The sequence below is a fragment of the Lytechinus variegatus genome, chromosome 19 (assembly GCF_018143015.1).
Source record: "Lytechinus variegatus isolate NC3 chromosome 19, Lvar_3.0, whole genome shotgun sequence".
NCBI classification, from domain to species: Eukaryota; Metazoa; Echinodermata; class Echinoidea; order Temnopleuroida; family Toxopneustidae; genus Lytechinus; species Lytechinus variegatus.
This window is the reverse complement of record NC_054758.1, coordinates 15,781,277-15,805,655: the sequence shown is the minus strand read 5'-3', so window position 1 is coordinate 15,805,655 and position 24,379 is coordinate 15,781,277. Positions and strand designations below refer to the sequence as shown.

Below are 24,379 nucleotides of genomic sequence, written 5' to 3'. Positions count from 1 at the left end.
GATAATAAATTTGAATCATTAGAATATGTCCTGTTAGCTAAAATAGAACGACTGGTAACGTGATAAATTTTAGCCAATGACTGGCATGATTGGATCCATGTCACCATTGTATAAAATGAATAAATGACCAATGTTTGAAGAGGGAGGGGTGGGGGGATCCAAAACTTTAGTATGCCATTTCCGGAGATTATTTCTTTTTTAAAAAAGGTTTATCTTTATGTGAAAAGTTACAGTACCAACTTTGCCACCCATTCCTTGAATTGAATTCAGATAGCTTGCTCTTCCTCTCTGTACAGAGACAGTGCCCAGAGTACCTTATCGATTTCTCTTGCGAGTCTGTTCTATAAATCTTGATAGCACAAAACCTGCTTAATCAAGATGGCATTTAAAGTATGAATGTTTACATTTTGTTTCATCTCAGCGGAAGTTTTAGGTGGCTCGTATCATTGTCTCCCGTTTGTATAGAGCAATCACAAAGATATCACTGTAAATCATGCCGAAATAGGGGAATGTGTTCGTGACATTTTGATTTTTTTTGCCATGAATGTGGCAATTGTGCATGAATCTTTTGACATCATTTGATGTAGTTTTCATATTTCCTTCATGTTTTTACTTTTGATGAAATATATATTGCTATGATGGTGAACTTTGTAGTGATGTTTACCTTGTAATTGCTTAAAGGAAGCATGAATTGACCCCCTTAACAAGTAGACTAAAGCAATATTTTAATCATGTCACAGACGTGATCAGGGATGTCTCCTTTACCTTTAATTACATAGGGTTTAGTACCGCCTGTATCATTCCCAGACCTCACTCAAAACGGACCCAAAACATGTAGTGTTTGGCCAAAAAGTACATCCTTTATAATGCATTTAAGTCTTTTTTAAACCCTTGCAAATTTGAATGTAAACATATAGCTTTCCTAGCAAAATATATACCATTTTGACCTTTTTTTTAGTATTTTAGTGTTTTTTTCACCCTTATAACGTTACGTACGTAACATGCCCAATCTTGAAAAAGATATCCTGTTTACACGTTTCTTTGGTAGCGCCTGGTATCCACTTGTCAATGGAAGTGGCCAATCTCACCACCTCCCCCCCCCCCGATGTCAATATCAACCACTTTATATTCATAGGGCTCATAATGTAAGTACCTATGCAGCGCATATCCTGTAAGCAGTGTATTAAAATGCTGCATATTTGTTTTTGAAAGAAGCAAGGGGGCATGGGACAATATAAATTTTTTGGAGCATTTTGGAAATGATATACATTTCATTGAAACCAACCGTTTTATACCTTAACACAATTGGGCAGGCACTGCGCATGTAGAGTGGCGAAGGCAAAGGTAAAGTAATGTCACGATCAACTGATAAATTTTCGCAGTGTCTTTCATGCAAAACTTTAATATATTTAATATACATGTTCGCAAATTCAGGAAGTGATGCAGTAATTATTAGGGCATCAGTCTGGGCACCTATATGTTTATCATTTTACAACCATATTATCAGTCTGTGGTTGTAAAATGAAAAAGAATATTCAGGGCTTCCTTTAATGGAAAATTATGTCGATTCAAGATGCAATTTAGGACACATCTTTTTTAAATTCATTCACTGACGTCATTTCAAGCCTCAAATCTAATGAAATTTATGTGAAAGTAACTTATGAAGGGTCTTATACAATAGCATAGGTCCAATACTGGAGTCAGACCTGTGTATCTTGTACAGGCTTTATAGGGGTTTAGAGAATATGAGTAGCCAAACATTGAATTAGAAGCAGTTTGTCTCCAATAAGTCTTAGATTAACAATGGATTAATTGAATAGATATCACTGAGCAGTTCATTCCGGTAGAAAAGCAGTTCGATTTGGCCAAGGTAAAGAATTACCATTCAAGCGTGTCTAGCGCATCACACATTGGTCGAAATTAATTTACGTTCGCTTGGTTGGGTGGGGCTCGATCATAGCGGTAAACATCTTCATCGTGCTGAATGTGATGGGAATAGTTCATTGAAAAAATATGAGTGTAAGGGCTTATTGAAAAGCACATTTGGGCCCTTCAGCATTTTCAAGATTAAGTTGATAACATGAATATTTACAGTAATAATAATAATAACAATAATAATATTATTGAAAATAGTAATAATAATAACATTTATAATTACAACAGTAATAAAAATGATAATAAAGAATATTTGTATAGCGCACACATCCACCTTGCCAGTATAATCTATCAAACAATTTTATGGAACGTTTAGAAAAAATTATGAAATATGGTTTTATTGAAAACTTCATTTGAGTAGACTTCAGGTCTTCGACACTTCCATTTAATGAAGAAATAAGGTGAATATTTACAGTTAAATCTGTCAAGCACTTTTATGGAAATGTTCAGCAATAAGGTTTTATTTGAGTAGACTACTAACACGTTTCCATTATAAAGTAATCATGTGAACATTTACTGTATCATCAGATATACATTTTGATCATGCGGAAAGTGATGGGAATGTGTAGTAAAAATACAGTTTCATTGAAAAATTAATTTGGGTAGACTTCAACACTTCCATAATCAAGTAATAAAATGAATATTTACAGTTAAATCTGTTAAACATTTTTATGGGAATGTTAAGTAAAAATACGAACAAAAGATTTTATTGAAAACTTCATTTGGGTAGACTACAGCATAATTTGCATATCCCTTGTAAAAAGTATTATACAGTACCATAGTATAACTATGCTATTACCATAGTATCCAGGGCGAATTCATTAGTACTATAGTACTACCACAGAAGTACCAAATGGAATCGGAAAGTACTATTTCAAAATAGAGAAGTACCATAATGTACCATAGTAATACCATGGTACTGTACGGTACTTTTTTACAAGGGATATATTGACAGTGTCACCAGTAAAACACACCGGGCATGGTGGCTCAGTGGTACATCGTCAGCCTCATGAATGAGAAATCATGGGTTCAATTCTTGCCCAAGCTATAAGAAAGCTTTAAATAATCGGTCCTGATGCCTCCTTGCAAGGCGCATCGTGTTTTGATTAGAATAGTGTTATAGTTATGTTATAGAGTCTGTTGGTAGGGCAGCTTAAATTGAAGTGGCTACCCTTGGCAAATGTGACCTACCACCCCCAAAACCACCAATAAGTCACCAGGTAAGGTTCTCTTTAAATCGCCAAAATAGTAATTTAGTCTCCAAGAACCTAAATTTGAAAAAATAGCTTATCTAAAAGCGCAATTTCTCTTCTTTACACTGTAAAGATTTGAAGTCATGAATATGAATAAGAGAAAAGATACATTTACAAGAGGGTTACACTTCGTAATTCCGAAACACGTAAATTGCCTATACCTCGATGTTTGTTAATCCGAAAACGTAAAAGGTTTCGTTAATCTGAACATTTGTGGCGTTAGTCCAAAAGTTCGTTAGTCCGAAAACAAAATAATGTTCATTAATCATTTCGTTTTCGGACTAACAAACCTTCGGAATTACGAACCTCATTTCATTTTCGGATTAACGAACCTACGGAATTACGAACCTTCGGAAATACAAACCTTCAGAATAACGAAACTTCGGAATATCCGAACCTTCGGAATAACGAACCTTCGGAATTACGAATGTATGCGGTACAAGAGTTTCTTGGACACTACTTTTTCAGACTGCTTGGAAGTTTCACTGAGAGTACACAGTATGCACATCTCATGCTTGAGTGAACCCCAAACTTCAAACCTTGTTTTCTCCTTATTTTTAAGCTCTTGCTGAATTTCCTCTGCATTCAATCAAGTACTTGTAATGATTATTGTCGGTCAATTTGAATATATTATATATCATTTTAAAGCTTAGGAAATAAATGTTCAAGCTCAATAAAAATCTCAATATTCATATTGGTCGACTTATTGTTGGTTTGGGGGTGGCGGGTCACATTATGAAATCTGTTCTTGTGATCCAGGGCCCTGGGAACAATTTTTTAATTTTGAAATTTGAAAAGCAAAAAAAAAAGGTTTCACTAGAACATATAGGTCATTTTGGTTACATTTCAATATTTTGCCACACCTACCAGAATTCCAGGGGTGCTACCTATGGAGAATAATACACTCAGAACCCCCCAAGGAAAATCTTAGGGTGCTTAAGCACCCCTTCTTCCCAGGGTCGAGATGGTTTTTTTTTTTTAATTTAGGCATTATTTTTTTGTAATTCATGTTTTATTGACCCTTTTCATTCAAAGTAAGCATAAAAAACATCCATGATATAACAGATCACATAACAAGATTAAAATGGCGTTGGCATTTAAAATAACATGTCTAAAATACAAAAAAGAATAACTGTAACAGACATTCAATTGTTTCCAACACAAAAATGAAGGCATTATACCTTATTGCAAGCTCATGCAATTTGTCTAGGATGCATCATAAACATATCAATAAAGTGAATATTGATTGTATCTGTCAAATGTGTCAATAAGACATAATATGATTGAAATGCTTCTTTAGAAAATGCAGGTGTAAGGTGAAATTGAAAACTTCATTCAGACCTTACAGCATTTGCATCATAATGCGAATATTGACATTTTGATCTGTAATAAAGATCGGACAGTGTAATTAATGTGACAGGAATATTTCATGAAATGCAGGCAAACATGTTTAATTGAAAAATGCATTTGGGCAATATAGCATTTGCATCATAAAGCGATTATTGACGGCATCATTCATCATACATGTTGATCGTGCTTGATGCGTGAAAATATGTTTGGTTCCCCATATCTTCATTTCTTCCTAAACCTTTCATCTCTTTATTTCACTCTCTCTCCCTCTCTCTTCTCTTCTCTTTTTACTATTTCTCTTTAAGTGGAATTCTTTCTTCCAACTCTAATTTATCTCTCAAACCACCCCCACCCAATAAAAAATATCTTGTATCTATCCTAATTTATATTATTTTTGTCTCTCAAACTTTTCAAACATTCAAGTTCATACATTTCAAATGCCTTATTAAATCAATATAAAATTAGAAATATCCACACACAGTAGGACAATTGTTATAATAACATGGTACACTGTTAAAAAAACCCTGATTTTACAGAAAAATAAAAGAAGATTTTGCAGAAAGCAATACCAGAATCATTCTTTAAATTCATGAAACAGGAATTTTTCTGCAATTTAACAGAACAGGTCTTTTAGAAAAAGGGGAAAAGAGTGTTTTATTTAAGGAAATTTGTAAGATTACACACACCAAATACCAATTTCCTGTAAGATTACGCAATCTGGTAAGATTACAGGTGTTCTCGAGACTCTGCTGCAGGAACTTCTTTTAGTTTAAGGATAAATTTTCTAACAGTGTATATGTATATGATATTCCAATCAATACTATTAACATAGTAAAGGAATTAGGGAAAAGTATTATAAAAAAAAATACAGATAGCTTGTCGAGTAGGCTGCCCTTTCGGGGGAAATTATGTCAATACTAAAACAAAAACAGATACAAATCTAAATTAATTTAAAAACATAAACCTTTCTTATCTTTTCTCTGTCATTATTTTGTGACCCCTCTTCACTTTATTTCCAGGTTTTTGCTGAAAATTGAATATTTGGACATCCATCTATCTTCGACAAACACAATGACCCCCCTTTTCCCTCTCTGCACAATAAAAACAATGTTTGCGATATTAAACAATGCTGTTACAGTAGTTGTATTTAAGTTTCAACAACCATCATTTTTTATTGAAGACTAAATATTAACAATAAAACTCTGTAGTTACAGTAGTTGTAGAGAAGTGTCAACAAGCATCCTTTTTTTATTGAAGAATAAATATCAACAATTACACTCTGATTAAGATTTCAAATTCTTGTTTAAACTGTCAAACAACTACTTTTAAAGTTTATATCGTAAACAGCATGGTAAAAAAACATTTAAACATCAATTTTACTTTTAAATACATTTTAAGCTTCAACCAAACTTTAATTTATATTGGGCAAGCTTTTGTCCACTCCTGTAAACAAATTTACTGTTTGTGCATATATCGCTTTACCTAATGTAATTAAAAATGTCTTTACATTTCTCTTTAGATCTCCCCATCTTTCTGTCTGTCTGTCTTTCTGTCTCTCTCTCTCTAACTTATTTCCTAATTTCTGCATTAAAAATTTGATGGGTTGATCGTAAAGTGTGCTGATTACTTTCTTTGCTTGGTCAGTTAAGCGAGGCATTGCCTTGATTATCTGTCCGTGTCGTGGGTGCGTGTGTATGCCCCGACCGGCAAAGCGGGCACGCTGTCATCTCCTCCAGGTCTATTTGAAGAGCGATTCAAGATCGGGGAGAAAATGGTGGAATTAGAGATTGAGAAAGGTTGTGCATGAAATGGAAGAAAGGCCTCATTAAAGATAAAATTGAGTATTGAGTCGGTTAGGCCTGAATTCTCCAAAAAGATGCGAGCACAAAATCGTAGCCTAGCTTATGGGCAGATAAAAACAGAAGCTGGCTGACCACCTGAAATTGCATAAAAATGCAATTATCGTCATTAAGATTATGATCATAGTAGTAGTAGTAGTAGTAGAAGTAGTAGTAGTAGTCGAAGTAGTAGTAGTAGTAGAGTAGTAGTAGTAATAGTAGTAGTAGTAGTAGTAGTAGTAGGAGTAGTAGTAGTAATAGTAGTACTAGTAGTAGTAGTATCAGTAGTAGTAGTAGTAGTAGTAGTAGTAGTAGTAGTAGTAGTAGTAGTAGTAGTAGTAGTAGTAGTAGTAGTAGTAGTAGTAGTAGTAGTAGTAGTAGTAGTAGTAGTAGTAGTAGTGTCACTATTATCACCAAGTCAAGAAATTGAAGAAAAAAAATGAACTTGATTAACAAGCAAATGTTAGAATGACAATAATATTGATAGCGATTTCTTCAATATTACGTTATTTAGGACAATTTCCCAAGGTCAACCCCAAAACCAGCATCATATCAAGTACGTAGTTGTGGCTGGTGTTGGTGTTGTCACAATACCAACACCAGATTTCAACACCGCACATAAAAATTACTTAATGGATTTTTCAACATCATGATTATTATATTTATTTTTTTTATTTGATTATTTATTATTATTGTTACTACTATCACCAAGTCAAGGAACTGAACCTAACTGAACTTGATTAACAAGTAAATGTTAGAACGACAATTGATAGCGATTTCTTCAACATTAAGTGATTAGGCACAACGGATTATTTTTCTCTTGATTCATAAATTAGGTGGAGTGGGTAGCCCCCCTGCCAAAATAAAAACCTCTAACTCATCATTCTGGTGTAGTATGAGACGAACAGTGTAAATATGAAAAATGATGTTCATACCTCTAATGAACATTAAGTGTGCTTTCAATTATTTTGGTAATTGGATGAGGCGCACCCCACCCGATCGCTGTCCTTTCATCCTTCACATTCATGACATGAGAAGAATGACAGTGGTACTGTCAATGTGAGAGATGAGGTTCATAGCTCTTATGAGTACTAGTTTGTTCTAAATCATGTTTGTTCATGAGGAGGGGCCATTGGGAGGGGGTGCCCCCTCCCCCCCCAAAAAAAAAAACCTACCACACATCATCATTCATTATGTCAATATATCAGAGGAATAACAGTTGCACCATTAATGGGAGAAACAATGGTGTGATTATACATTTATAATTGCACACTTGGATTCATTTATTTTAAGGGGGTGCCGGTGCCCCTGTCCCCTCGCCCTCTCAACCCCCTCCCCCATTGTTCATTCTGACATATTAGAGGAATAATGGTGGCACGTCTGACGTAAGAGATGGATTCTGGGTTTGTTCCAGTCAATATGGCTGTACTGAATGCTAAATTGTACTTTTTGGTGGAGGGGTGCCCCCTACCTTTGCCATGTCAGCCCACTCATCATCAAGCCCCCCCCCCCACCCTCCTGTCTCACCATTAACTTTCCTTTGCCAAGTCAACCCTACCCAACATCAAGCCCCCTACCCCTCCTGTCTCACCATTACCCATAAGCACTTTTCACACGAAAGAAGATGGTCTAGTTATCATTGTCATTTTACTCTAGATTCATTTATTTTAGGGGAAGGGGCTGCAGCCCTTGACCCCCCTATCCCCTCCCCACTGAATCTCTATACATCACAGTTCACTCCACCATTGCGTCAATGGGAATGGCTGTCCGTTTTGAGACATGGTGGTGTGATTAAAAAGTGGGTTAATGATCAACTTCGGAATGTCTTCAATAATTCATGTTGCCGTGTTCAGGGGATACTCTATATGTTAATTGCGATCTAGTCCCGCAGACTGGAACCAAATGCATGACTTTGTATCCACTTGGTCTACTAGCATTTGGTCTAATTCACATGTTATCTAATAGTGTCATAGCTGAACCCATTAGGTCTACCAGTGGTCTTATTCTCAGATCATCTCACACTATCATGGCTAAACTCACTTGGTCTACTAGCAAATGGTCTTAATTCTCAGATTTTCTATCACCACCATAGCGAAACCCACTTGGTCTACTAGCAGATGGTCTAATTCTCAGATTTTCAAACACCATCGTTGCTAAACCCACTTGGTCTACTATCAGATGGTCTACTTCTCAGATTGTCAAACACCATCGTTGCTAAACCCACTTGGTCTACTATCAGATGGTCTACTTCTCAGATTGTCAAACACCATGGTGGCTAAACCCACTTGGTCTACTATCAGATGGTCTACTTCTCAGATTGTCAAACACAATCGTGGCTAAACCCACTTGGTCTCCTCTCATTTAGTGCCACTTTTCCCCTCCATCACTTGGTCTAATTTTCACTTTTCTTAATTCTTCTTTCTACTTTTACTGCTTGTTTGGCTAAATCTAGCCTAAAAAATCTTTATAAGTGGTTCCACAATGTTTGCCTTGGCGGCGATTGCTCTGCTATTAAAATTCCACACACTATTTGAATAGGAAACTTCAACACTGTACTGTACCATAAACTTAACATTAAACCCTATTGCAACCCTAAGCTTAACCCCACATCTTAGACAGAATAGAGCCCAGAGCAATTAATGGTCACAGCTAGGAGAAATTGTTGTCACCATAAGTTTGTCGTACAACTGTACATGATAATGTTACTTTAAAAGTCTCCTTTATGTCAATTTTTCCCTTTCCTTTGCAGATCTTATTGTAGTAATTTCTTCTACTGCCGTAATGTGCTTTGGATCCGAAGGACAAGTATTTGCTGCATCAGCAATCAGGTAGGTCATAGGTTAAAGGTCAGATTGTACAGTTTTATTCTGAGCTTCCCCACTGGAAAGGACAGTGTCCACAGTGTGTTCACAGTGTGAAACACAATGTGAAATCACCTTCACACTGTTAAATTTGAACAATTCAAAAGTGTGAAACACATATTCACATAGTCCACCATGTGAATACGCAGTTTCCCTTCTGGAAAGAACACAGTGTCCCACATTGTGTATTGTGTGCCACAGTGTGTTCACAGTGTGGAACGTGATGCGAAATCACCTTCACACTGTTAAATTATTTGAACATTTCAACAGTGTGAAACACATATTCACATAGTCCACCATGTGAATACGCAGTTTCCCTTCTGGAAAGAACACAGTGTCCCACATTGTGTATTTTGTGCCACAGTGTGTTCACAGTGTGGAACGTGATGCGAAATCACCTTCACACTGTTAAATTTGAACATTTCAACAGTGTGAAACACATATTCACATAGTCCACCATGTGAATACACAGTTTCCCTTCTGGAAAGAACACAGTGTCCCACATTGTGTATTGTGTGCCACAGTGTGTTCACAGTGTGGAACGTGATGCGAAATCACCTTCACACTGTTAAATTTGAACATCTCAAAAGTGTGAAACACATATTCACATAGTCCACCATGTGAGTACGCAGTTTCCCTACTGGAAAGAACACAGTGTCCCACATTGTGTATTGTGTGCCACAGTGTGGAACGTGATGTGAAATAACCTTCACACTGTCAAATTTTAACCTTTTATTAGTGTTACACATATACTCACATTGTGGAGCATGTGGACACAGAAGCACGTATCCTGAAGTCAGGTTTAACTTAAACTCAGGTTTAAAGTTGTGGTTTAAGTATGGGAAGCCAAAAGTATCAAAATTTTTATTAAGTTATATGTTTCATATTTTTACTGTGCTCTTCATTCGATGGTGATGACAATCATCTATTTATACTTCCTACACAATTATGAATGATTTGAGAACCGAATGAGCTGAAGTATGATATCTCTACTGTTAGTGATTATGTAACAATTGGCTGTCCATACTTAAACCACAACTTTAAACCCGAGTTTAAGTTAAACCCGACTTCAGAATACAGGCCAGAGAGTTTCCAAACTGGAAAGAACAGTGTCTCACAGTGTGGAACACAATGTGAAATCACCTTCACACTGTGAAATTTAAACATTTCAAAAGTGTGAAACAACATAGTCACACAGTCGACCGTGTGAACACGCTGTGAACAGTCACACTGTCGAGGTGTCCACAGTGTGAAAATATCTTCACACTGGTGAATTAGGGCATTTTAACAGTGTGAATAATATTTTCACATAGTACACACTGTGAACACACTGTGATCGCACTGTGTGACATATTCAATTATTGTGCATAACATAGATTAGCATCCTGATATTAAAATTTAACTGAATTTTCTTAACCATTATACCAGTTTTCTTTTAGTTGAATTCTTGCAATGCTTGTGCACTATAAAATGCTAGAAGGCTAAAGCTGGTGAAATAATATATAAGTCCTTTTAAAGATCATAGAGACTGTAATGTGAAGAACTGTTTGTTGTTATTAGAAGTATAATAATTGAGTAATCCCTTTTTGCACATTATTGGTCTTTTAATTTGCACGGTTGCAATGTGATGAAAAAAGGTGTGCTTTGAGGGGTTTTTTTCACTGGTGCAGCAAATGAATTTATTATATTAATTCAATTACGGTTTATGTTCCCTTATACTGTGCTAGCATGAATGTCTGAGTACAGTAGAATCCCCATTAGCCTAGAGCGTATGACAGCTCTGATCTATCATAATGATTTATGGTCTGAAATAGCAGACTATAACAACCCAATTAAGATGATTCATTGGTTGAATGGGCTCCTTGCTGCAGAGGTAGTCTTTGAATGGATACATTAAATGCACATTTCCAGTGACAGGAAAGATCATTCTGTATCCCATATTCTATGCTCTGGGTTTTGGTTCCGAGGGGGGGGCTCCTTCCATTGACGAGTGGATACAATGCATGAACAAAAAATCATGTAAAGAGGATCTCTTGCTCGTAATAAGGGTGTCAAAAAGACTTAAGTATTGAAAAATGGTATATATTTCGCTCAGTCCAATTTGCGAGGGTATAATAAGATTAAAATACTTTATAAAGGATGTACTTTTTACCCCAAACTACATGTTTAGGGTCCAATGAAAGTAAAGGTAAAGCTGATGTTCGTGATCACATGCGGGATTTTTGTACCTGTTTAGGGGATCAATTCAGGGAATTCTTAATTGTCAAGGGTATCGTTTTGTTTCCTACACTTGGTAAGGGTATGGTTTCACACGCCAATTCTTGTAAAGGGGTGCTCTTTCAAAACATGGAAAATACCTGTTTAGGGTGCCCTTTGAAACCCCATGGTCACTCGTCCACTCGTCAATGTGAGGAAGGGCTTTCTAAGGTTTGAAACTCCCCAGGGAGTGGAGAAAGGCCTTCTACCCCACTCACATGCCTGGAAAGTACATACAATGAGGGTGTGTGTGGGTTTGTGTGCGTGTGTGGGCCAGAACCCAATTGCATGGTTAGGGACAGTGATATTCTGTTTATAGGCGGATCAAAACAAAATCTGCCTTGGGTCTTAATTTTTATGCAAAAATTCATTAAATTTGCCTTTGCAAAACAGAATTTCCATTATAGATCATGTTTGATGTAGAATTACTGGTTTTCAGAAGCAGGAGAGACTGTTCTTTTAACAGAAAATCACAGATGTTACATGGGGTGATGATATCCGTAAAGAGCTTAGAGAGGTTTTTGTGATGTATCTAGCACTTTGGATGAAAGTAGAACATAAATATTGATGAACCGTGGTTCATCGTATGATACTCTATAATTACAATGGAGCTTACGGAGAGTGCATTATCATTTAACGACCCCGTCCTAATTATTTCATACTTCGCGGACCGGTTCAGGCCGTCCTGTGTTGATTTAACCGAGTCTAAAGCTAACACCCCACATGCTTTTATCCATTAATGATATCCACACTGTCTTTAAGGCAGACCACGAGATGCGTTTAATTTCCCTAGTGGTTTGGTCCCTAGATGGGACTTACAGAAAAGGCACTATAATATCCTGATTCATTCACACTCAGGAAAGTCCCTGCGTACTCATAAATGTTGTATCGAGGGCATGGTATGTAGATATTTGATCTTTCACACTGTAGAAAATTCATCTTTGGTATAGAATGGCAGTTCTATGACATTTCCTCTGGCGACAATTGATCTGATGGAAAATCTTCACACTTAAGCCAAAGATATAACCCTAATCTCCAAAACTATTAAACCCTAATCCTTATCTTTACATTATTCTGAACCAAAATATTTATTACAGTCCCAAGCCTAACCTTATTGCCTCTGAGATATTAGGACCAGAGCAATTGTCACAGGAGCAAATGTCGTGTCCCCTGAAATGGTACATATACAAGTGCAAGAAGTAGGTCTACCCTTTCATACTACGAAAACTTTAATGATTCTTCTTGCTTCTTGCATTCATAAATTTGATATGAACCAGTAAATAGAGAGGTAAAAAATCTGACCCTTCACACTTTCAAAAGTTTATACTGTGCTTGCATGTTCATAAATTTGTTCTGAAGTGGTATATTTGAACCTTTCACACTATGGAAGCTTATACCATACTCGCATGGTCATAAATATTGTATCAAGTGATATACTGGTGTAAAAAGTAGACCCTTCACACTATCAAATGTTTAAAGGTAAATGCCAGTTGTGGTAGCGATCTTAAAATGACTTTTTACAGAATCCAATATATGACCACCCAAGTGTCTGTTTGTATGAATAAAAAATATGTGCCGAAGGATTCTGGAAGAAATTGTGTAATTGCTGAGAAATAAGCAAAATAAGTGCGGATTCGGGCACTTCCGTCAGGTCTTTATTCCAGCAATATAATATACACTGTCCCACGTGTGCCTATCTGTGTTGGCGATCTTCAGTGTGATTGTTTTTCAGCTTAGATTTTATGATTTCACAAAGTTCAGTTTATGTAACTGTACCAGATCTTGATCGACGATGATATAGTAATACTTAACCTTGGTTTTACAGACTCTCTCACGAAATCAGTGTTTTACTGCAACTACCGTAATTTAGCTTTAAGCCATCCTCTCATCTTCATAAACTTGGTATGAAGTGGTACATAGATCCAAAAAGTAGACCTTTCACACAATAGAAAGTTTGAACTGTATTCTCGTACTCATTGATTTGTGGTATACAAGTATATATCAGAAAGGTCAAAAAAATTCCCCCGTATCTGGTAGATGTGGACAAAATGTTTCTTCATGAAAAAAATGCAAATTAAAATAAACTCTTAATAAACATGAAATGACCCCCATCCCTTATCCGGACACTGGGGGGGGGGCTGTGTTTTTTAAAGATGTTAAGAGGGACTTTGAAAATGACTGGTGAACCTTTCTTACATGCTTAGCCATCACAGGTGAACATAAAGGTTAGTGATTAATCGCTGATCTGAAAGAACAATTCTGATTGGGTCCTCACCGGTCTAAGGAGCCGGAAAATGGGAATGCAGCGATGATCGTGATAGACCATTTCGGGCCCAGGGTCCTGTATTATAAAGAGTTACAATTGAATCAATCAATCACAACTATTGATAGCCAGCAACGTCAAACATCTAAAGGCCATTACACCTTACGACCCGACTGGTCGGCAACTGGCTTGCGACTGAGTGAGGGGAGATGAATCGCAAGGCAGTCATAACCCTCGACGCCGCACACCTTGCGATCCGATCTGCGACTCACGCATGCGCTTTTTGCTTTTTGGCATAGCATCTGAGAAATTGCGCTTACTACTGCGTATGCGCGTTGTTTATCATAATATGCGTTATGCATATCTGCTGTCTGATTGGCTGGAGGTTGGATTGAGCTTGCAATCCAGTCATAAGTATTCGACATGTCAAATCCTTCCGATTTTCCTTTGGCTTCCCATCATATTAGCACAGATTTAGACCATGGTCTAGATTAAACCTGACTTTGGAATTTGGGCCAAATTTATTTGAAATTATAGTTCTTAATGGTGTGGAAATGGTGGTCTAGTGGTTACGACTCTTGTCTTTCAATCAGAGGGACGTTGGTTTGAATCCCAGGCGTGTTTTCCTTCAAGAAATTTACCCTCATTTTGCTGCACTTGACACAGGTGAGATGAATGGGTACCCGGTAGGATTTAATCCTTGAATGCTTTAGCGCCTACAGTATATGGCGGCTCAGCTACAGCCAGGGTGATATTATATCTAGTATCAAGCGCAGTAGAGTATATGCAATTATAGTTACGGCACTATATATACATAAATGGACCATATTATTATTGTTATTATTATCATTATTAGTAAGTGTTAAAGAACATAGCCACTTTCAGACTATGGTATACTTATACCGCGTTTTTGTCTTCATCTGAATGGAGCCCGACATACTTTACAAACCTCCAATGGAATGTACCGTAAACACACATAGACGATGATTACTTTATAAATAATTCAACCACATTCATGACAGAAACCTCGATGATGTTCGTAGCATGCGCTCAGAGGGAACATTGGGATAGAGCCGAGCAAAGGAACAATTAATGCATACATTTGGAATTCATAGGTTTTTCCCGTCGCTGATGAGATTCTGACATGAACTCCATTAAAAATATGCATAATTACTGATTAATGGGAATTATGGGATAGGTTGTATGACTTTGAAAGTAAGAAAAGACGTAGAAGATGAGTTATGTTTCTGCTAGCTTTTACAGGGCCCTGGAAGCATTTTTTCTGGTTGGGGGAACTGAAGAAAATTTGACAAGCAAAAAAAAAAGGGTTTTCATGCAGTACAAAATGAAGGTTGTTTTTGTCCCATGAAACTTGGCAGGCAAAAAAAAAAGATAAAAAATTTTGAATACAAAATGTTGGTCATTTCCATACATTTCTCCAAATCAACACACCTACCAGAATTCCAAGGGGTGCTGCCAATGGAAAATAATACACGCAGCACCCCTTGAGGAAATCTTGAGGTGCTTCAGCACCCCCCCCCCCCCTGCTTCCCGGGGCCATGAGCTTTCACTACAGCTACTTTCTAAAATGTTATCCTTAACTTTTCTTTCTGAAGTGCTTTTGAAGTGAATGCAGAAGTTGTTTCATTGGACGGCACAAAATGGGAGACCATAAATATTCCGATTCCATGAAATTTGCTGCGTTGACAATTGCTTCACAGCAAAAACTGTGGTGTTAATCGGTGTACATAGAGGACCACACCAGTTATTTTACACCGGTGTTAAATTGATGGTGTCAGTTTTACACCTATAGGTGTTACAACACCTTTTATTGTTACATTTACACTCTTCGGTGTAACGTTTAATCCCTAGGGTGTAATTTTAACACCTAAGGGTGCAGTCCTCTATTAACACCAATTGGTGTCAGTTTTAACACCACAGTTTTTTCAGTGTTGAATGTAAAATCTGCATGTTAAGCCCAACATGAAATCCAACCTCCGTATCTAAATGAACCCTAATCATTATCTTTACATGATTCTGACGCAAAACCCCTTAATACAATCCTAACTCTAAGCCTATGCCCTCTGAGATATTAAGACAGGAGCAAATGTCACAGTTGAGCAATCGTCTTGTCACCAAATATTCCATGAGTGAGGTATTATTGTGTGAATCATAGATGAGTGCAGTATTGGCCCTCACGAGTGGAATATTTCTGATATAAAATGAAGAGAAGCCATCTGATATGCAATGATCATTATAAATAGACCATGCAATATTGCAAAATATTACATAGCGTACGTAGAATCGAATCAGTGATAGGTCAATACGCCATCACTTGACCATAGCTGCGAGGATCGCATTTGTTATATTCTAGGTTTTGACGTCACCTCAGGGAATATACTGCGTAATATTTTCAATTGCGGCGTTATATCCACTAAGGTGACGTCACTCGCTGCATACAAGTTGCGCAACAAGATAGTTTATTTGATGTACGCGCTAGTTTTAATGCGTCGATTGCATGAAGAACGTGCTTGATGTATTTTCAAAAAAAAAATCTATTATGACATAGACGGATCAGACCTGTAGCAAGTATTTCGCTCTTGAACCAGATGATGAATGCAATTTCTAATGGCGTATCAACAAGCTATATAATATAACAGATATTTCCTGGTCTATCGTTTTAATAAATAACATTTCAACTCCCCTCCGAAGCTATATTTTTACCTCAAGATAATATTTTCCCTCAGCGCTGCGCGCTTCGGGCGAAATATATTCCCTTGGGAAATATGTAACTCCATCGGGGAGAGGAAATGTTATATTCAAACTCTAGGTAGGCAATATCTGTATAATATTGCACTGCAAGTTTTGTACAAGGTGGCAGATTTCGGCACATTATGCAATACCCTCTAATATTGCACAGGTAATTCAGACCGAAATACACATTTTGTTGAACTGCCTATATCTATAGATGGTAATTAATTGATGGGGGCTCTTCTTTTATGCAAAGATGTAAAACAATAATTGTGAGTATTCAGCTTATTTTCAGGTCACTCAGAATAATATGATGAAAACATTTTACTGTATTGCTTTTCACATATGCACTTACATTAATAAAGTGTTTATGCTAAAATGCATCTGGAATGTTTAGAGCAAAAGGTTTGTCTATACAACTATTTCTGTGTGAAGTGAATGTAACTGGCAGCAGAGTGGATTTTTCATTATTTTTGGGTATTCCAAAATATCAAAGCATACACTCTTAATTCCAAGGATTCAAATTAAATCTAGATCAGCTGTGAATAGTAACCAGCTGAATTTTGAATTTATTATAAATCTTAAGAATTAACTTCCACATCTCAAAAGATTTGAATTCAAATCTTTTACGGTTATATTTAAATCAACAATGTTTAAATCTTAATCTAATATTCGGCTGGTCACTCTTCACAGCCGATCTGGATTTATTTTAAATCCTTGGAATTTATAGTGTACATTTATATTTACTCCAGAATATTCCAATATTAAGCTACAAATATTAAATGTTGGCCTTTACTGTTATTATTTCTACAGGGGTGTACGTTTTCTTCAAATTCTTCGTATGTTACACATAGACAGGCAAGGAGGAACATGGAGACTCCTTGGATCAGTAGTATTTATTCATCGGCAGGTGAGTCAATTAAGAGTATACATGTATGATATACAGTCTGTCTCATAATTTAGGAAACTGGGACTCCTAGATATTTTTTCTATTATTAAGTGATTTGTGGTATTTTGTTGAGCGTTGCGGCCCAGTGGATTGTCTTCGGACTTTGAAACAGAGGGCTGTGGGTTTGAATCCCAGCCATTGCGTAAATTCCTTTGGCAAGAAATCTATCCTCATTGTGCCGCACTCGACTCAGGTGATGTGAATGGGTACCCGGTAGGATTTATTCCTATACAAATTATTTTAGCGTGTATCGTGCACGTGTATAAGAAATGCCTAATGCTGATGCACGCTTTTGTCACAGTGCGCCAAATTGGCGATTATTACGATGGTTAGATACGCTATTTTATTCATGAGTCCACTGTTAGAAGAGACTCAATATTCAAAACAGTGGACTCATTGATAAAATAGCTTGGATAGACACGGCAACAGGCATCAATTTAGCGCACTGTGACAAAAGCGTGCATCAGCATTGGACATTTTTTAATATACGTGGTAAAATAAGCAGGAAATCTACATAAACCATGGACTCAACCGTAGGTTTTCAAAACCACTTTTGTGATTTCAGGCTGATAAGTTTCTGCGCAAAGCGTTTCCGATATATGCCAGTAATTAGTGTGATGCCAAACAGGATCTTGTTACTTTACAGATACTTTGGTAATCAAGTCTCTTCTTGGCCTAATGTGTTTCTTCTTTTCCTGATCTTTTCTTTCTTGCAGGAGCTGATAACCACTTTATACATAGGCTTCCTAGGACTTATATTTACCTCATATTTTGTTTACTTGGCGGAGAAGGATCACATAGATGCAAAGGGTATTTGTCAGTTTGAGACCTACGCAGACGCTTTATGGTGGGGTGTGGTAAGAGTTAATTTTATTTTTTTTTAACACATTTAGCCAGGGACCTCCATTTTCCATTTGTTAAAGATGCCAATTCTGTCTACGTTGGTATTTCAAACAGGTGGTATTTCCATAATATATCATTAAAAAAAATTGTAACATATTATAACATAGTGGAGTTCTCTCAAAACATTCAGTTTCCTTGCAAGACTCTGCAATCATGTTTATTGGCAGACTTTTCACAAAGACAATATGTTTTATTGGATTTTCCTTGATTTTCAGTTCATTTATTGTAATTCAAGCCTGGAATAATGATACAATAACAACAATCACATGATTTCAAGAAACATTCACTAAAATGCTTCATCCCTGGATTTATTCCTTGATGATTTTACTGTCTATATTTGACAACAAGTGTGCCGAGGGTTCCATTTTGGATTCATGAAAAACGGTATTACAACCCCAATCTTGATTGTATGCATCTATCTACATTCTCACTGATGCATTCCCCGGCCTCGGTTGCCATTTGGAATTGATCGCTTTCCCCGTCCTTTCCGCCAATCCGCCGACCGACTCGTACACGCCCGGGGACTAATCACGAGATGATAAGAATTCTTGTTTCTCTGTTTACATGTCGAGAGCAACAAGCAACTGATCAAACGTAGTTTTTGAAAGAGATGGATCACCCTTGACATGTTGCCATGGGACTTTTAACATCAAACACGTCTCTTTTTGTTGTTTAAACTGCTTTTTTTCATTTTGCCCCAGTGTCGTCTTTAAAGGGGAAGGCAGCTCCGACTTCAAGATGGGTTTTGATAAAAAGGAAAAATGTGAATCATGCTAATTTCATTCAAATGAAATGTATTTACAGGTTGTTAAAAGATAAGTCCACCCCAACAAAAAATTATTTAAATAAAAAGAGAAAAATCCAACAAGCATAACACTGAAAATTTCATCAAGATCAGATGTAAAATAAGAAAGTTATGACATTTTAAAGTTTTGCTTGATTTCACAAAACAGTTATATGCATATATTGATGTTACACAGAATTGATGTAACACCAAATTGATACAACACCAAATTAATGTAACATCAAATTGATGCAACACCAAATTGATTTACACAGAATTGATGTAACACCAAGTTGATGCAACACCAAATTGATGTAACACCAAATTGATGTAACTCGAATGTTTCAGAATGGCTTCATCAGAAGAACTGTCATCATGGTCTTCTTTATTTATACAAACATTGTAAATTTGTTTCTATGGCAACTACCATGGCAACAGGGCTCAGCAGACAATCACGATCAAAGTTACCATGGTAATTACAAAAATGGCAAAGGTACAATTGTACCTCTTTATGAAACAGACCTTATAATCACTTTTTCGCTGTCTTAGTCTGATTAACAGATCCACTTTTTTTGTATTTTTACATCATCTCATCAATTGCCATGTTCTCTGTAACCTTCAGACAAGAGACACTCCTGCCCTTAAACCCTCATGACACTGAACGACCCTGGCATTGCAGTTACACTAAACATTGCCCCTGACTCCCTCAAATTTGTTTGTTTTCAAAACAGGTAACCGTGACGACCATAGGCTACGGAGACAAAGTCCCCAATACTTGGCTAGGCAAGATGATTGCGTCCTGCTTCTCCATATTTGCAATTTCTTTCTTTGCTTTACCAGCGGTGAGTAGAATACAGTTTGTAATCTGTCATACACTAGTTATAGACACTGGCTGATCCATGGGAGGGGGGGGCAAAGCCAGCCTGTGCCCCCCCCCCCCTTTTGAGAAGCACAATTAAAATTTATAATGTAAAAATTCTGTGAAAACAGAAGTGTTCCTCCCTTTTGAAAATGAAGACCTTTTTTTGCTTGTTAAACTTTTTCGTACACAAAAAGTCCTTATTTTGGGGTCAAAAGACCTTTTTTTTGCTTATCAATTATTTCCTAGGGAAGATGTCCCCCCTCCCCACCCCATTTGAAAAATCATGGATCCGCTCCTAGTTACAGAGTATACTCTTGAAATAAAAGTCCTCTATTTTGCATGAATGAAGCCCTGAAAATTTTTACCTGAAGATCATTATTCAGTGCTTCAATAGATAAATCGCATGGACATACTATTTGATTTTTAATTTCATTCCACAGCACGTGAGTTCAAGTGTAATTCCCAGCATCAAAAACGAATTGTGATTTTTCAGTCACTTACAGGGGAAGTTCACCCTGACAAAAAGTTTATTGTAAAAATAGCAGAAAAAATAATAAAAAATATTGCCGAAGGTTTGAGAAAAATTCATCGAATAATTAAAAAGTTATTAGAATTTCAATTATTTGATTTGTGACGTCATATGCGAGCAGCATTCCTACATAGCGAATTGTAAAAAATCAATAAAATGTCATTTTCTCAGAAAATTGAAAATGGTTTTTACTATACAGTTTGTATATCAATAGACGAATCATTTCACACCCGATCATGAATAGAAAACAAAATTAAGTCATCAGGAACCATACAAAATTTGAAATTCATGCATTTTATATTACATAACATATGGGGCAGCTGCTCGTTTATGACGTCACAAATCCAAAACTTTGAACTCTAATAACTTTCTTACTCTTTAACGGATTTTCCTCAAACCTTCACCGATATTTTTTAATATTTTTTCTGCTATTTTTACAACAAAGTTTTCTTCAGGGTGAACTTCCCCTTTAAAAAATGGCACAATCTTTGTTTTCTTTCTTAGTGTTTTTTATCCATACATTGTAGAAATGCTATTTAAAATATTCGTCACTTTTTTCAAGCCTTTCACTCTAACAATTGTTAAAAGTTTTTCAAGTTGTTCGTGGTGTAGTGGTTCTGACTTTGACCAAAGCATGCACAAGCATTGGTCATTGTTTACTATTTACATGGTAAATAAGCAGAATTTATACAGGAAATTTGCATAAACTGTGGGTTCAAGCGATGGTTTCCAAAACCACCTTTGTGGACATGGGCCATAGAGACTTTTAGAAGGTACGGGAGACGGAGAGAGAGGGGGGGAAGGGGAATTGGGAGTAGTGAAAGGAAAGGCGGAGTGAGGGGGAAATGAAAGAGGAGAAAAGAATGGAGAGAATAACAAATAGAGAGGGATGACAGAAAGGAAGCTGGATATTGTTCTGGTGTAGCGGTTCTGAAGGTGGAAGCGTTGTGGTGTAGCGGTTCTGAAGGTGGAAGCGTTGTGGTGTAGGGGTTCTGAAGGTGGAAGCGTTGTGGTGTAGCGGTTCTGAAGGTGGAAGCGTTGTGGTGTAGGGGTTCTGAAGGTGGAAGCGTTGTGGTGTAGCGGTTCTGAAGCTGGAAGCGTTGTGGTGTAGGGGTTCTGAAGGTGGAAGCGTTGTGGTGTAGGGGTTCTGAAGGTGGAAGCGTTGTGGTGTAGGGGTTCTGAAGGTGGAAGCGTTGTGGTGTAGGGGTTCTGAAGGTGGAAGCGTTGTGGTGTAGGGGTTCTGAAGGTGGAAGTGTTGTGGTGTCGGGGTTCTGAAGCTGGAAGCGTTGTGGTGTAGGGGTTCTGAAGGTGGAAGCGTTGTGGTGTAGGGGTTCTGAAGCTGGAAGCGTTGTGGTGTAGGGGTTCTGAAGGTGGAAGCGTTGTGGTGTAGGGGTTCTGAAGGTGGAAGCGTTGTGGTGTAGCGGTTCTGAAGCTGGAAGCGTTGTGGTGTAGGGGTTCTGACTATTACCTCGTAATCAGAGGCACTTATGCTCGCATCCCTCCGCGGCCTAGCGTCCTTTGGCAAGGCATTTATCCACCCTTTGCCACTCTTGACCCGAGTGTTAAATGGGTACCCGGTAGTATGTGAACGTCAATGTGATAAGATTGGCACGTGTGCATAGATTAACGTTTGTCTGGCCAGGATACACCCCAAGGAGTGGAGATGGTGATCTTTATGTGTGGAAGAGATGGATCTTATGACTGGGATAATAGTAATTACAATGTAAAGTGCTTAAAAACAAACGTATGAAGCGCTATATAAATGTAACTATTATTATTAATATTATTATTAATTATTACTCTTATTATTATTGATTATTTTTATTATTATTTGTTATTACTATTATTATTAGTAATTATTTTTATTATTCAAACTTGTTATAATGGAGAGAAAGCTAGTACTACTACAACTGCAAGAAGATTAGAAACATAGGCGTAGAAAACAAAATTTAGAATCCTCCCTTGTAAGTTCAATAAGAAATTGCTCATAAACATAATGCCTTGTACAAAATCAATTCAAATTGCATTTACAGCAGAAATTCATAGATACAGTATTTCCAGTTTTGATAAGCAGAATTCATTTGTTAGTGTTTATGATGCAGATTATTTTAAAGATAAAATTTCCAACAAATGAAAAAAAGATAATAAAAATGTATAGATTTGATTTATCATTTTTTTATAAATATTTTCTTGCAAAGAACACTTCAAACAAGAATGAGTTGTAGGTGATTTATATTGAAAACCAATATATGTTAGAATTGGCTGTAATCATTTTTAAGTATAAGATTCTACCATTTGTACATGTAAATGAAACACAAAAGGTAAAGAAAATTGAACAACAAACTTTGGGAGGTGACAATTCACTTTTGATACCTTTATTATATCTCATAACGCTATGCAATAGGAAGTTCATCAGCAATTTCATGTACCCTTTTCACGTACATGAATGCACGGTCAGCATTCGAGATGACGAATATTAATTCCTGGAAGCGCGCCGTACAAGAGATTTTGTATTATGATGTAATGAGTTGTCATTCCATGCTGATCGTGGCTAATCAAAGCTGCTAAGGCCAACGGGAGGAGGCGTGAAGTATGTATCTACACGGCACACAGCTTAATGCATTTACCCGAAACCCATCTCCGGGAGCAATTAGCAAGCTCGGCTTATGAGCTGGGTTGGTGCATGGGGCTATCAGTGTTGGTCTTTTGCATGAGGCAATTATATATAGAGATGATTGCTGTGTTTCAGTGAATTCTTACTGTCTCTGACGTAACAAATTGTAATATTTCTCGGATGGTATTCTAAAAATGTTCTCATATCAATATGCATTTACGCGAAAGTTGTCTTTGGGACAATTAGCAGGCTCGGCTTATGAGCAGGGTTGTTGCACCGGGCTATCAGTGTTGGTCTTTTGCATGAGGCAATTATACATGGTGATGATTGTTATGTTTCAGGGAATTTCTTGTCTCTGACATAGCAAATTGTAATATTCCAGGGTGGTATTCTAAAAACTTTATCATAATAACGTGCGTCTTTATGATGCATTTACACAAAAGTTGTCTTTGGGACCAATAAGCAAGCTCGGCTTATGAGCTGGGTTGGTGCGTGGAGCTATCACTGTTGGTCTTTTGCATGAGGCAATTATACATGGTGATGATTGCTGTGTTTCAGGGAATTCTTATTGTCTCTGACGTAGCAATTGTAATATTTCTCGGGTGGTATTCTAAAAACGTTCTCATTTCAATGTGCGTCTATATGATGCATTTACACGAAAGTCGTCTTTGGGACCAATTAGCAAGCTCGGCTTATGAGCAGGGTTGGTGCATGGGGCTATCAATGTTGGTCTTTTGCATGAGGCAATTATACATGGTGATGATTGCTATATTTCAGGGAATTTCTTATTGTCTCTGACATAGCAAATTGTAATATTCTGGGGCTGTATTCTAAACACGTTATCATATCAATGAATGTGCGTCCATATGATGCATGTACCCGAAAGTTGTCTTTGGGACAATTAGCAAGCTCGGCTTATAAGCAAGGTTGTTGTACGGGGATATCAATGTTTGTCTTTTGCATGAGGCAATTATACATGGTGATGATTGCTCTGTTTCAGGGAATTTCTTATTGTCTCTGACGTACCAAATTGTAACATTTCTCGGGTGGTATTCTAAAACCGTTCTCATATCATTGTGCGTCTGTATGATTAGGCAATTATACATGAAGGTGATTGTTACTTTTTCAGGGAATTTCTTAGTGTCTCTGATATTGCAAATGGAAACATTCAGGGGTGGTATTCTAAAATGCTCCTTCTCAAATTCGTTGAGGTATGATTGTGGACTTTGTA

The 24,379-nt window shown here is 37.0% G+C and overlaps 1 protein-coding gene across 1 annotated transcript in view; it reads left to right on the top strand.

The window, feature by feature from the left end:
- Positions 1-24,379, top strand: part of LOC121406046 (potassium voltage-gated channel subfamily KQT member 1-like) — a 69,430-nt gene that overhangs the window by 25,317 nt on the left and 19,734 nt on the right. The window contains exons 3-6 of the mRNA XM_041597053.1: positions 9,126-9,204; positions 17,321-17,417; positions 18,173-18,313; positions 19,875-19,985. Coding sequence (XP_041452987.1) covers positions 9,126-9,204; positions 17,321-17,417; positions 18,173-18,313; positions 19,875-19,985 — 428 coding nt within the window. The remainder of the gene's footprint in view (positions 1-9,125; positions 9,205-17,320; positions 17,418-18,172; positions 18,314-19,874; positions 19,986-24,379) is intronic.